This window comes from Apium graveolens, chromosome 4, assembly GCF_009905375.1.
Source record: "Apium graveolens cultivar Ventura chromosome 4, ASM990537v1, whole genome shotgun sequence".
Lineage (NCBI taxonomy): Eukaryota > Viridiplantae > Streptophyta > Magnoliopsida > Apiales > Apiaceae > Apium > Apium graveolens.
Window position 1 is genome coordinate 302,418,201 of NC_133650.1, and position 14,211 is coordinate 302,432,411.

Here is a 14,211-nt window from a genome sequence, read left to right on the forward strand (position 1 = left end):
AATTTGTCAAACATGCAAGTGAACAGAAGAACGGTCTAAAAGAGTAAATGACTCTTCAAATTAATTACCAAAACATGCACTATTGTGAAATTAATTTATTTACCGTACACTTATTTTCCTTCATTTTTTAAACTGGGGAGCAAGGATTAACTTTCCCTTATCACTCCCACTCCGCTGAGCACTGTATATTTATTTAGAATTACACAAATTATTTTTCCATGTATTCATTATATAGTTGTGAAAGACAGTAAGTGAAATTGATTAGGTATAAAATATGAGGTAAATATTTATTTGGCCAAAAACAATATGAATATAAAAAATTTAAAAACAAAAAATGTAAAATACATTTAAATGATTTTAAAAGTTTAAACAATTATTTAAAAATTTAAGAAAAAGGAAAAAAAAACCTGTGGGCTGCTTTATATTCTCATCTCCCTCCTTAAACCCACAGCTTTCTTCTGTTCTAGAGAGAAAACAACAAGAAACAACACGTCTCTCTCTCTCTCTCTCTCTATCTCTCTCTCTCTCTCTCTCGTTAAATTTGCATTAACTCTCTCCCAACTCTCAGCATACCTTCATCTTCTAACAACCAAGAATGAATCTTTAAAGCAAGATAAAATCCCATTAAAAATCCCATATTTTCTCAAAAATGGCAGAATTGAAGCCAAACAAAAGAAGATTATCAATCAACCTTTCATTTCTAAGCCTCAATGATCAAACACAAACCTCTCTTAATTTCCCCACAAAATCATCCAAGAAATTTGAAAATGGACAAGATGGTGTTGTGGGTCTTGGAATTGTAGCTGCTATGACCCAATGGGATCATACCCATGACCCGTTAATTTCGACCCGACCCGGGTTCTTGGGTGTTTCTCCAAAATCCAATCCAATTCCTATTTTTGGGAATATGGTTGATTCTGATTGTAAGTCTGTGGGGCCCAATTTTGAGGATGATATGGAGTTGTCTGAAGAGTATACTTGTGTTATATCTCATATTGGGAACAATTTGATCAAGAAAAGTGAGTATTTTGATGGGAATTTGACTAGTAAGTGTGAGACTACTGTGAGTGAGAAAGATGGTAGAGATTGGGTGAGTTCTGGTGTGTTTTTGCCGCCTTCGAGGACTAATGCTGGTGAATCTGCAGCTGTGGCGGTGTTTGGGACAGCTGATTTTCTGAGTTCTTGTTATCTTTGCAAGAAGAAGCTTCATGGATTGGACATTTTCATGTATAGGTATGAGATATTAAATATCGTAAATTCCTATGCTTTTTATTTGTTAATTTTGTGTGTTACTGTTGTATTGGCTTGTGAATTGTAGTGTTTTAGTAGTGTTTCTTGATTTGAGGTGTTGTTTGAGAAACTATGTGTTTCAAAGTGTACTTGTGTTTTTGCTTGTTTGTTAATCATTGAGGAGTGATTTTGAGGAAAACGGTCCAACAAGGGTAAACGTTTGATTTAGGTTTGTATAAGAAAATCTGTATGTTTGACTACTTGACTGGATCTGAATGCGGAAAAAATCTTATATTTGAAATGCAGTGTATGTGTTTCCTTGTCTTTTAATGATTGAGGTAAAAGTCTAAGGAGGTTTGTCAAAATGGGGCAAACTCTTGATGAATGAAAGGGAAGTCTATTATTAACCTTGGATGGTCAGCTTTATTTTACCATTCAATTTTGAGCCATATAATTGATTCAAGTTAGGATGCACATAATCATATAATTCCAACCGTGTGAAAATGCATTTTTTTTTGTGGTTTCTTGGTTCTCGGGTTGCTAAATTCTATTATTTGAACAATATATTAGGTACATCTTCTACTTTGGATTCATATGGTGCGCGATATACTGGTTTATAGAAACATAGACTGTACCCTCTCTAGCTTGCTCAATCTTCATTTATGACTTAATTGACCTCCTTGTATATTTTCATAATCTGGAAAACGAGTATTTTACTTGATGCGACTTTCTTTCAAGCGGTTCAGTCTGTAGCTTATTACCTGACCGTTTGTTTTAAAGTTTGATTTGGAGTGTGTGACTTGTTTTTTTTTCAATTTTTTTTTATCTTTCAATGTTTTGTTGTTCCACAATCTAAGTTACTCATGATCTTAAATAGACAGCGATAGGATAAAATACAAAGTGATTATATGCTTTTTAAAGTACATGCACAGATTCCTCCTCTTTGAGGACTGACCAAGTTGGGAGAAGAATACCTTTCAATAAAAAAGTAGGGAGAAGAATAGCATTCTTGTTGTCAAAGTTGTGTATGGGAAAAAATGGGAACTCTCTTTTAATACACACTTTCTGAGCCTCAAAATCATCAGGAGTTCTATTTATACTAAAAGATTAGGTTTGAGTCAGGAAATCATGATCTGAATTTATAAAGGATACCACTATGTTGAACCTTTTGCACAATTCATAAATTTAAATCTGGACATGATAGATTGGAGATGACAGCCATTTCCTTCATCAACACTTTCAAGTTGTGTAATTGATTTTAGTTATGTATTCTAAGATTCGGTCACCACCCTACAAAGTTACACACACTGACAAAATGAATGTTAATCTTTTGCCTTCTGAAATAATGTAGTAAACAGGGTCGATAAATTTAAGTATTTCATTACATGTCCTTTTAACCCTCCACATCACGTGTGAAAAAGCTAGGAGTGCAATTTTCATGGACTTGTCTGATATATAAAATAAAAATGGATCATAATTTTCCATGGAAGTAATTCATCTTAGTTTTAAATATTGTTGTCAGCGGTGTTAATTTCTAAAATGTTGTGGTGTCATGAGAATGAAATGCAGCCACTGGATGTTAGATATTTGGACGGGTTCACTGATTAATAGCTCACAGGCACAGAGACTTGCAACCACCCTTAGTACCATAGTCCATAGCCATCAGCTTTTGTTGTTATGTTAACAGTTTCTTTCGTGTGCTGTATTCCTTTGTACCACATCTGAATTCTGGATGCCTAACTGTCTGTTCTTTCGTTAATACTTGATAATGACTGCTCCTTGATCATACTGTCATGTGATTATTATGCCACGGTTTTATCATAATAATTGAGCTTCCTTTTTCAGTTATTAATATATTAAAGACAAATAATTGAAATATCAAGTACATGTGTTTGCATCTGCATGAGGTTCTTGGAAATAATAAAAGTATATATGTTCTTGTTAGACGGCTTCTCAGTGATATTTTATTTATTTACTACAGAGGAGAAAAGGCATTTTGTAGTGCAGAGTGCCGGTACAAGCAGATATCAACTGATGAGCTAAAGGAGAAACGCAGATCTGGAGTGAAAAAACCGCAGGAGTACTCTGTTTCACCCTGCTCCGGGCCGATGCAGTTTTCAGCTGGGATGGCTGCAGCATGAAAGCATCTAAGCAGTACTTATCATAAATAATATAATTGATATATGGAATAAAGGAATATAGTGAAAGAGTTGGACTTTGAAGTGGTACTCAATGAAAATAAACAGTCGGTGTCGCAATTTTCAAGAGGTTTTGAGCTTAGCAGATTTTCTGGCATCACAAAATTTTGAGAGAGATTCGGAAGAGAAATTAAACAGCTTTCCATAGTTTGCTTGAACCCCAAGAACCAAGAGAATATATATTATTATGCTCCTTATCTTTTTTGTGTAATATTTGTTGTTATCAAGATGTCTATATCTTAAGGGTGCATAAAAAAAAACTACATTATATGTATTGGGAGATTTTATATATACACATTTAAACATATAATTGATTAAGAGGGCTATGCTTGTCAAATTGTACTTGCACTGGTTAGCCTTTAGTTACCTGTACCTCAATATTAAATTTTTTGTTTCCAAACAAATTTACATGGGTTACCATTAAAGCTGCATCACAAAAAAGTTCCAAATTTTCTCTAAACAAAAGCACCAAGTTGAAAATCAAATGGCAACTATGAGACTAAAGTTGAGGGAAGAAATATTAGAAGTATAAGATACAGAATCAGCTTACAGCATCATATCATTTCCACTAAATATTTCATATGCTTGCAGCAAACGTCTCAGACTCTATGTAAAGCCATATTGGGCTTTGGGCATAATTACAGCACAAAAAACAATTTTTTATATCCAATACAATTATCTATGGAAAAATTTGAACCTATTTCAGAGCTTCCTCAAATTCTATAAGAGCTCTCGTCAACTGGACTGAAACTAAAGGGGATTTTACAAAAACAAAATGTCATACAAAGGGAGTACTTATAAATAGAGTGAATTTGCAAACATGATTCCACGGCGAAGGCTTTCACTGGCTGCTGTAAATTTGCTCTCTAAATCAACCTCTCCAACTGCATGGGCAGCAGCACGCAACTGCCAACCACAGGAAATTTCACGAATTATAAAGGATTCATATAGAACAAATTAGGGAATTGTAAGTCTGTAACTGTCAATCACAGGTTCAATTTAAGGCAATTAAAAAATTAACATTTGATGATTATGCTCAACTTGCCGGGAAGTGGCCTAGGATATTTGCTGCAAGATAATTATTACTTCACTCGTTTCATTATAATCTAAACTAACCTAAAATATCATACATGTCTTCCGGCCATATAGTCTGCACCTTATCTTCTTGAAACCTTATTCCATCCCCACCATCAATTAATTGTAACCAACCACAATATTAGGTGTTCCAAAATTCTTGGTAACAGATCCTTTCTCAACAGAGGATAGTGGAGCAAAAAATTTGGGTATGAACCATTTCAATGCCTAAGTGAACTGAGTTCATTTTACCTTCTACTTTTCCGCTCTAAAACTTGACAATTTTTAACTAGAGCTTAAGAAAAGTATTTTAAAATCACTATCAGCAACAGCCTTACTAAATACTGTTTAAGTAACTATGAACATGTACATATCGACTTCTAGCATCCAGGGGACTAATTTAAAGATTTTACCTGATTTAGAAACTCATCAAGTCTTCTAGCAAGCCGTATAATACTTCCCTCAAAAATGTCAGTCATTTGTATAACTTCAGCAAATGATGCACCCTGCAAAGCAAAATGAAATATAAGCTAATCATATATTTAAGTTAACACGATTATATACCATGCAAAATTTAAAAGGACCCAAACCAGTTCTACATAGGGACAGAGTCACAGAGGTAGGATTCAATGATTTAGGGAGACTTGGCAAGGCGGTTGGGGATTTTTTTATTATAAAAAATGCAACAAGTGTTTCTTTTATATAATTAAGAAATATAACAAATTACAAAATACAATAGAAAAATGTTCCAAGTTCTACATATAAAAGCATAAATTATTAAATATTACACCCAAAGTTATAAAATTCGCAAATTTTAAGTGGAAGGGGGGGGGGAGGTATCATTACAAATATTACACCTTTTAAGTACAGAGTTAAAATTTTGAAACTCAATTTGTGAAAAATTCTGTTGCTTTCTACAAGGAAATGGGGTCCACGTATTTTTCAAAAATGTTGTAGTAGAACAAGCAACAAACTTACCTTTGACCAACAGTATATGACATCCATCAAGAATGGTCTAACTGCTGCTTCCACATACTCATCCACGACTACTTCCAATTTGCATTCATGTTGTATCTGCAGAATATCACAAAGAAAACATCATCATAGGCCAAACAAAAATTAAAATTCCTGGTGATCTTTAAAAATGATTGTTTATTTTCGTGCTTGTTTTCTTATTATAACTAAATATGAATAATTAGCTTTGTATAGCTTACGGTTAATTGTGTACACCATAAAGTGTCACAAAATTGGGGGAGTAAACAATAGAGACTTAGTGAAACTCAGAACTACATAATTGTCCAACTGTTATTGCAATTTTATTTTTGTTGTCAGAATAATTAAAAGACCATCATGACCCCCCTTGTTGCTATATTACCTGAACAAAAGACCAAAAAAAGCACAACAGTTAAAGTTTGTTCACATATATATACACCTAACATCAAAACTACCTCTGCAATTCTTCTTGCACTATCTTGGAGTTGTTGCAAAGGTTTATTAAGTTCTGCTCTTAAATGTATCTGTTCACTTGATCGGTCTCCTGGAATGAAGCAACTTGCCAGAGCCGCAATTTGATGATGATCAAGATTGTTAAATGTGCCTGGTAAGATAAGAAATTACAGTCAACACAGCTTAATAATTTCACAGATGCAACAAGTTAAACGACAAAGGAGACTAGATTTTAAAGCCATTCCTACTCTTAATAAGAACTATATTCTTTATTCAATTTTCAATGACCTCCCCAAATTCAGTTAAGTCTATTATCATAATATTCCTCAAATTTGCTATACTAAAACATACCAAACATACCCAGTATCTCGATGCAGGACAACTGCAGAAAAATATGATTTCTGAATAAAAACAGGAAAACAAGAAACTTGGGTGGATGAGCTGCAGAACACACACTACCTGAAGGTTTCCCAAACCGCATAAGGGAGAAAAACTTCGGATCTCTCACCCACGAGAGACCCAATCTAATATTTCAATAATATCTCAAAACCAAGTACAAGATAATATGTAGGGGTTATATCACTTATGTAAATAATGAAATCCTAAAAGGATAAAACTAAACCTAATAAGCTTATTATAAATACGCTATTAAATAGTTAATTAAATCTTAACCCCACGTATGAAACATATTGATAAATATACTATTTATTCTACATCAGATACACACTAATAGATAGCATCTCTCTCTCTCTCTCTCTCTCTCTCTCTATATATATATATATATATAATATAATGAGGAAAGTTCTATGGAGACCACTTTTCATCGGAGACCTTGGAGACCACATATGTTCTGCAATCAAAACACTATAAAATATATTATTTGGTGAAATATGTTTTACGAGTATCACTAATATATTAAAATTATTGAAGATCATTTAAGTTTAATAAGTAGAATGTGTATGTTCTGCAAACTGAACAAATGTTCTGCAAACTTAACATGTTTTGCAAAATAAAATATTTTTGTAATTTTTTACATGCAATACATATATGATATTCAAGATTTTGAATAAAATAAGGATCTTTATAGAGCATGATTCACAAAATAATATGTTTTGCAATGTTTTTATGCAATATTTAACTTGCAGAACACAAGTGGTCTCCGGGGTCTCCAAAAAAAAGTGGTCTCCATAGAACTTAATAAAAAATTAAATGAATATTTATGCCAGTCTTATTCCCACTAGATGGGTTGAAATCCTCCAAATTCCAAAGGTCGCCTCTGTATAGCATCAAAGCTTATTAACATTATAGCCAACAGAAAGTTCAAAATATAATAGTACAAATTATAATTGTTTTCACTAAATTCACAATATAATAAAAATTAATAAAAATAATATTTCATAGATGTACGCAAGTTAATTTCCCAACAGGAATTAACGAAATTTAAGATGTAAGCATTAGCTATATAATTTCTTCTAGCTAGAAACATGTCGGCATAGACAGTCACATGCAAACAGAGTAGGTTGCTCTAAAGCCTAAACCCCAAATATATTGGCCAAGATACTGTGGCCACTGGACACTGGTTATCTTATCAAACTCAAGTAAGAAAACTCCTCAACTCCTCAAATGCAAACTAGGCGTATATGTAATTATATGATAGGATACGAAGATTAGTAAAGCTTAAGAGAGATGATATGAGTTCACCATTAAACATTAATTCAGTGACAAGAAGTTCATCTCCTGTGTCTATCAAGCAAGCTGCACGGCCCTTTAACTGGACGACGCCATCAGCATCAATGTGACCCAGCTTTTTTAGAACCCGTGACCGGTTCTTCAGTTCATTACGAAATTTTTGGAGCTGCACATATGATGAGAAAAACAAAAGGGTAAACAAGTCTAAAGATTTGCAGGTTTAGCATCATACAAGATTAACGCGGTTGAAAATCTAAGCAGACCGGTAAAGAGGTAGAACTGAGCCACCACTCCAATAACATAAGTTGGAAGTCTTAACTGAGTGTCACACTCGTGATAAAGAATCCAATGTTATAGAAATACATGGGCTTCTAAACAAGATAAATACTTTCATATCTAACCAAGAATTCTGTTCCTAAAATGTATATGCAAAACATAGTATGCAAGATTTATACTCGCTACACATCAAGCATGATTATACATTCATCAGAGTCAGACACGTGACATACACTTGGAGGAGAATAGGCAGAGTACAGGTACCTGGGAATCACGCATTTTTGTTTTCAGCTGTTGAATTTCATGATTCACCTCCGCTTTCCTCTGGAAACATTTGATTTGATTTTCATCTTGTGACTGCACGACATAATAATTTGATTCTAGAAAAAGTAAGGAAGAATTCATATTTTTTAATGAGAAAAGTAGTAACGAGTTTGCTTATGATGCTTATGATGCTTATGTATTCAGATCAAATAAACGTGATATTGGAGAACTCATGTTCAAACCTTATATAGTGGATGAGACATCATTTGCTTCTCAATTGTTTCAATCTGGTTTACCAACTCAACCAATTCAGGTTCTTCAATACCCATGTCCTGCAGAGAAGTAGAAAGTAGATAAATTAATATTTTGTGTTCTACATAAGTAATCTGGGAATACCTGCTTTACTTAAATCGAATATGAGTTATATGCAAGTAATTCTAGTTTAAACCATTAATTCATTTGCTACACTCTGATAACATGTTTACCAAGACACAGCATTACATCAAGATTGATAAGCCAGAGAGTTTAACAAGCAATAACAACTTAAATAATGAAGGCATAGCATTTAATTAATTTTTTTGTGAAAGATACTCAGGAGAATAATTACTAAGAAGATATTACATTATGCAGTGAAGTACACAGACAACAAAACAAGTGAAGCGAAGCACAGTTAGAAAATGAAATGTCATGAAACGCAAAGATTTATCAAGAGTACCGAGAACATCATTTGTCCAGATAGAAATACATTCTCACAATTGAATATATTAATAGAAAACATTATGTTTAGCTTAGTTATTTGATATCAATATACATGCTAGACCGTATATCCAGTTTTAAACATCAGCAAAACATGCCAACTACCAAGCACATTCCAACAACAAAATTACAACACTTCAATAGTTTACTTAGGTACACATATAGCTATTCAAGTTGAAATAATCCAGAAAAAATATATAGATCTTCATGAAACCAAATTTTTAAACCCTCATTTCATACCAATGTCCTGCTGATCGACAAAAAATCAAAAGATACAATAAGGAGGTTGATCTTTACCTTTACAGGATTAAGCTTAGGGAGGCCTTGAGGAAAACGTTTTCCAAGCTCCTGTACAGCAAGCAGTATACTCTGCCTTACTTCTGCTGGACGAAGATCCGAAGGAACTGAAATTCTGATTTTGCTCAATGTCGATATAAGTGCTAGCTGCACAGGAACCTAGAAAGAAACCAGCAGATATGGGCTATTCCACTTAGATATCTATCATACACGGTACATTTTTTTTGAACTACACCCTCTTCTTGAATTCTCAACTTACCACGTGCATTTCGCCTTTCTCTCCAGGACGAGGTGGACATGGTTTTGGACGAGCACCATTTTCATTTGAACCAAGAGAACAGTGAAGTAATGTATCCACTATATAGCTGCAACCACGTGAAGAAGACAATGCCGGGGGTACAGTCCCTGATGCTGTTGAAGAATTTTTTACCACATTGACTACAACACCCCAACCCCAATCTGTTCCACCTTCCCGTACCTTGACCTATATTTTAAAAACAAGATGCATATATTTGCTTGTTACAATTACATCTTTATTCATTTAATACATGAAACGACCGCAAGCAGAAAGTCAAATATAATTAACATGACTAAAAACTATAGCCAGAAACTAAGAGCAGAAACTTATAGCTGGAAACTAAGATTACAACTGAAGGTAGATGGGGATGAGAAATGTGTAAGCCTCTTAATCGGGAAAGTTATAGCCCTAGTCTAAACCAAATGGGGATGTTGCTTCTGCATTAATTGTTAATTTATGAGTGTACCATGCACCACTAATTTACATAAGTTACATACTCAAAATTGAATGACTAGAAAGCTCGAATATAAAAACCTCAAAAGTCTCAAACTAAAGATAATTAAGTTAAAATATTCTGCCTCAAAGTTGTAATCACCAAACTCAAAATAAAAATAAATAAATAAAACTGCAAGGTGAGACATATGTTAATCTCTTTAATTTTCTCTTTCTGTCATACATATAATTTAAATATTTGAAGAGAAGTCATAAATTTCATTTACTTGTATTACAGTTCACCTTAATATTGTAATTTAGAATGTCAAACATGACTACGTACCAGCCTACCAGGTAGAAGATAATAGAGAACCCTTTCAGGCCTTGTTATCTCTGCCATCATCTTCTTCTCAAGGTGACCTATCTCGAGCTTTAAATTATGATATTCAGCAACTTGGGCCTACAATATATAATCAATTACTATTTATGAATTATAAAACAAGAAAAACAAAATGAATGGAATATTGGCTCCAACTGGATGATTAACATTAATATACAAGGTAACAGAATTCACCTCTCCAGATGCATCTAGCGTTGCTGCTTCTTTCTCCAGTTCAGAAACCTTGTTCCCTATGTCAGGCAAGGCCTAGCAAGGTGCATATATTACAGAATTAAGTCTCAATATGTATCTAATACAACTGGATAAGCAGATTTTAGAGGCAGACCTTTTCATATTGAAATTGATGAAATGAGTTCTTGATGACATGCTCAGCGGTAAACTGGCCCGAAGCACGGCTCATCAGATTCAAAATTGAATAGTAGCTCAGCCTGAATGTGCTGACTAGTGGAGCTGGTTTACCCAGTACCATGTCCTTCAGGGTGTTCATCTCCATCTGACAACACATGCAAAAATTTAACCTCAATTGATAATTGAATTCAGAAGTGGCTAGGCATGCATGATACAGCTGTTCATAGACAATCTCTAATAGATAATTTATCCCAATCTCAAAAACAATTAATTTTATTAATTATCACCTGTTCATCAATCATTATGATACAGATACCGCGGTCATCTTTTCCGCGACGCCCAGCTCTTCCACTCATCTAGGGAATAGGAAAATAAAATTAACAAAAATAAAATCAAAGGAAACAGAGTGGACAATGAATTTAGTGTAAAATTGTATGATACCCACCTGAATATACTCACCAGAGCCAATGTAACGATGACTATCACCGTCCCATTTCTTTACACTGGAAAAAACTACAGTTTTGGCAGGCATGTTCAATCCCATAGCAAACTGTATCACAAAAAAGTCAACATAAGACGTATACCATAGATTTAATATTTTCAGTTAACACTGAAGGTAACATGAAGTCTAAAAATAACTTACCGTCTCTGTGGCAAAAAGGGCTTTTACTAAACCTTCTTGGAAGAGAAGTTCAACCAACTCTTTGATAATTGGAAGAAGACCAGAGTGATGAACAGCAATGCCTCTCTGTAGTAATGGTAACATCAGTTCTATTGCAGGTAAGGTTCTGTCTTCTTCATTCAAGCATAGTATCGCGTTCCGGAAAACCTGTTCCACAATATCCTTCTCCTCCTGACTATTAAAATCAAGCTTGGACATTGACATAGCATGTTGCTCACATTCCCTTCTACTAAAGCTGAAAATTATAACAGGCTGGAATTTCCGTTCCATAATCATCTGAAATATAACAAAGCTATGAATTTGATAAACCATGGAAAAGGAAATGAGAATATGGCTTACATTAGCAAAGGGATATGTAGCAAAGTCGTCACTTGCAAAAATGACTCAATTTAGTCACAAATTTGAAAATTTGTCTCAACCTGGTCACTAAAAAGTTCAAAATTTGTATCAATTTAGTCATTCCAAATGATACAAATTTTAAAATTAGTGACTAAGTTGAGTCATATTTACACTGAGTAATTAATTTGAAGTTCCAGTGAGTGATATCTTTGATAATTAACCCCATTAGCAAACTCTGTGCTAAAGCATATTGTATGAAAAATTTAAATGTGCATGACCAAGTAGAGCAATGCTTAAATACCTTTACAATTTTGTATATATCAGAACCACCGGAACCGCTCCCACCTTTAGCAATTCTACTGTTTGCTTTGCCATTACCACTTCTGTTCCCATCGTTCTGCTTTGGTTTTGCAAAAGTATCCTGCAATTTGACATAATTGTCTTCTCTAAACGATTCGTTCTCATCAACAACAAGATATAACCCTGATCCACCAACAGGGAACACATAATGCTGCAGAGGTGTTGGCCGAAAATCTGTGTAAACCACATGGCATGGTTGTTTATGTATATTGCATATCCATTCTGCAAACTCAGTGGCATTCGACATCGTTGCCGAAAGAAATACCATCTTGATAGCAGGTGGCAAGAATATAATACTCTCTTCCCAAACCACCCCTCGTTCTCGATCCTTCATATAATGTATTTCGTCAAATATAACCCAGGCAACTTCTTTCAAAACCTCAGAACCCCGGTAAAGCATTCCCCGGAGAATCTCGGTTGTCATCACCAAACAACTTGCATTCGGCGATAGCGTGACATCCCCTGTCATCAATCCAACATCTGTAAACTCTTGGCTCAACTCTCTATACTTCTGATTACTCAAAGCTTTCAGCGGCGAAGTATATATCACCCTCTGCTTATCTCTAAAAGACATTGCAATTGCATACTCCGCAACAGCAGTTTTACCAGCTGAAGTATGGGCCGACACCAAAACCGATTCATTTCGTTCCAAACATGCCACTGAAACACTCTGAAACGGATCAAGGGTAAACTGGTAGGTTTTCGCCATCGTCCCTGTAAAAACAGGATCTGAAAGAGTACCATGAATTGACTCATCTTTAACCACACTGTACCCACTAGGAACAGCAACCTCATGCACACATGTTCGAATCAAATTAGGCTTCTTTAAAACAGATTCCTCTTTTCTCGCTTCAGTTCCCAAATCCTCCTCCGATAACTTTCTCTTCCCAAGACTCGGTGAGCCCTCCATTTACTATAATATTACCTAAAACTTAAATTTCCCGGTTCCACGTCAGCAAAATGCTATAATTAAAAAAAAATCTTACTTTTTTTTACAATAGCTTCGCTTTTAGCTTATAAATCCAAAAATTAACAAAAACAACAAAACGTAAGAATAACTTAATTTAGCTCCCTTTAAGCTCATATAATCCAAAACTTAGCAACACGTAAGACAATAAGATTTAAATTACTTACCTCCGCTTAAAGCTCATAAAATCCAAAAATTAGCATTAAAACAAACAAAACATACGACTAAATTCACTTCCCCTTCCCCTATTAGCTCACACAATCCAAAAAACCCGCGAAACACAAAATCTCATTTCATTAACTTTCCGCAACACAACAAATTCTTTTTAACCCAAACCTTCAACTTCCGAACTCGAAAAACAAAATCTAAGCCTATAAAACATACCAAAATCCATCAATCAACACACACACACACACACACATACATAAACACAAACACAAACACAAATACATACAATTTAACCTAAAAATTCCACCAAAATTCATATTTACACATATATATAACAGCAGCATTAGCTTCAAATCTTAATTTAACATATAATTATCTCTAATCGTATATATAACAATGTAAACAACCATTTATAAACAAAATACATGCCCTAAATATAGTTAATTTAATGAATGTGCGTTAAACATGTGCATATACTTACAAAAATTGTGTGTATATGTTAGAATAGTTAAGGAGCATACCTGAAGTGCAAAACCCTAATTTGCTTGAAAATTTGTGCGAGGATTTGAAAAGATGTAAGAAAAGAAATGATTTTTATATTTTGGGGGAGTTTTTGTGGGGCCGAACGAGTTGTGGCCTTTTAATTGTAATGGGCTGATGTTTGGGAAGATGTTTAGAGTTCGAAGTTTATTTGTTAATATTTTGGGTGAAATTTGGCAATTTTGAAATCTCAAATTTGAGGGGTAGAGAAAATTTTTGTATGGAAAGTTTGTTGGTAAAAAATGGTTAAGAGGGCGGTAGAATAATCCCAATTTAAGAAGTAGGGTTAGGTTATATGGAGTCCCTATTTCATTGAAATTCTTGGAGTTCATATATGTTCGGCAAATAAAATATAGCTTAAATTATTGCAAAATGTATTATTTTTCGAATGATATTCTACAAATATCACAATTTTATTTAAAATCTTGCAGATTGCATAGATTTTAC

The 14,211-nt window shown here is 34.1% G+C and overlaps 2 protein-coding genes across 2 annotated transcripts; one reads left to right on the plus strand and one right to left on the minus strand.

Moving 5' to 3' along the window:
- The first annotated feature begins 441 nt into the window (after positions 1-441).
- LOC141721448 (FCS-Like Zinc finger 14-like) lies at positions 442-3,759 on the plus strand. Its single transcript, XM_074524377.1, has 2 exons — positions 442-1,233; positions 3,212-3,759. The coding sequence occupies exons 1-2, from the start codon at positions 650-652 to the stop codon at positions 3,369-3,371; spliced, it is 744 nt and encodes a 247-aa protein (XP_074380478.1). The 5' UTR covers positions 442-649; the 3' UTR covers positions 3,372-3,759.
- A 200-nt stretch (positions 3,760-3,959) lies between these two features.
- LOC141721449 (DExH-box ATP-dependent RNA helicase DExH10) lies at positions 3,960-13,897 on the minus strand. Its single transcript, XM_074524378.1, has 17 exons — positions 13,746-13,897; positions 12,031-13,020; positions 11,352-11,666; positions 11,154-11,258; positions 10,996-11,064; positions 10,686-10,853; positions 10,535-10,606; positions 10,304-10,420; positions 9,490-9,714; positions 9,231-9,389; positions 8,420-8,509; positions 8,178-8,270; positions 7,650-7,803; positions 5,951-6,099; positions 5,481-5,576; positions 4,916-5,008; positions 3,960-4,334 (listed from the first exon to the last, which is right to left on the minus strand). Exons 2-17 carry the CDS (start codon positions 12,997-12,999, stop codon positions 4,224-4,226), a joined length of 2,985 nt encoding a protein of 994 aa, XP_074380479.1. The 5' UTR covers positions 13,000-13,020; positions 13,746-13,897; the 3' UTR covers positions 3,960-4,223.
- Between the last annotated feature and the right edge of the window lie 314 nt (positions 13,898-14,211).

What these genes read in the sequence shown, in the direction of transcription:
- LOC141721449 (XM_074524378.1), bottom strand. Translation starts at nt 12,999, where the DNA reads ATGGAGGGCTCACCGAGTCTTGGGAAGAGAAAGTTATCGGAGGAGGAT. An exon ending in TCATAATGATTGATGAACAG is followed by an intron (nt 10,854 to 10,995) that starts GTGATAATTAAT and finishes ATGTGTTGTCAG; the next exon opens with ATGGAGATGAACACCCTGAA. An exon ending in TGTCTCATCCACTATATAAG is followed by an intron (nt 8,271 to 8,419) that starts GTTTGAACATGA and finishes TATGTCGTGCAG; the next exon opens with TCACAAGATGAAAATCAAAT.
- LOC141721448 (XM_074524377.1), top strand. Translation starts at nt 650, where the DNA reads ATGGCAGAATTGAAGCCAAACAAAAGAAGATTATCAATCAACCTTTCA. An exon ending in TTGGACATTTTCATGTATAG is followed by an intron (nt 1,234 to 3,211) that starts GTATGAGATATT and finishes TATTTACTACAG; the next exon opens with AGGAGAAAAGGCATTTTGTA.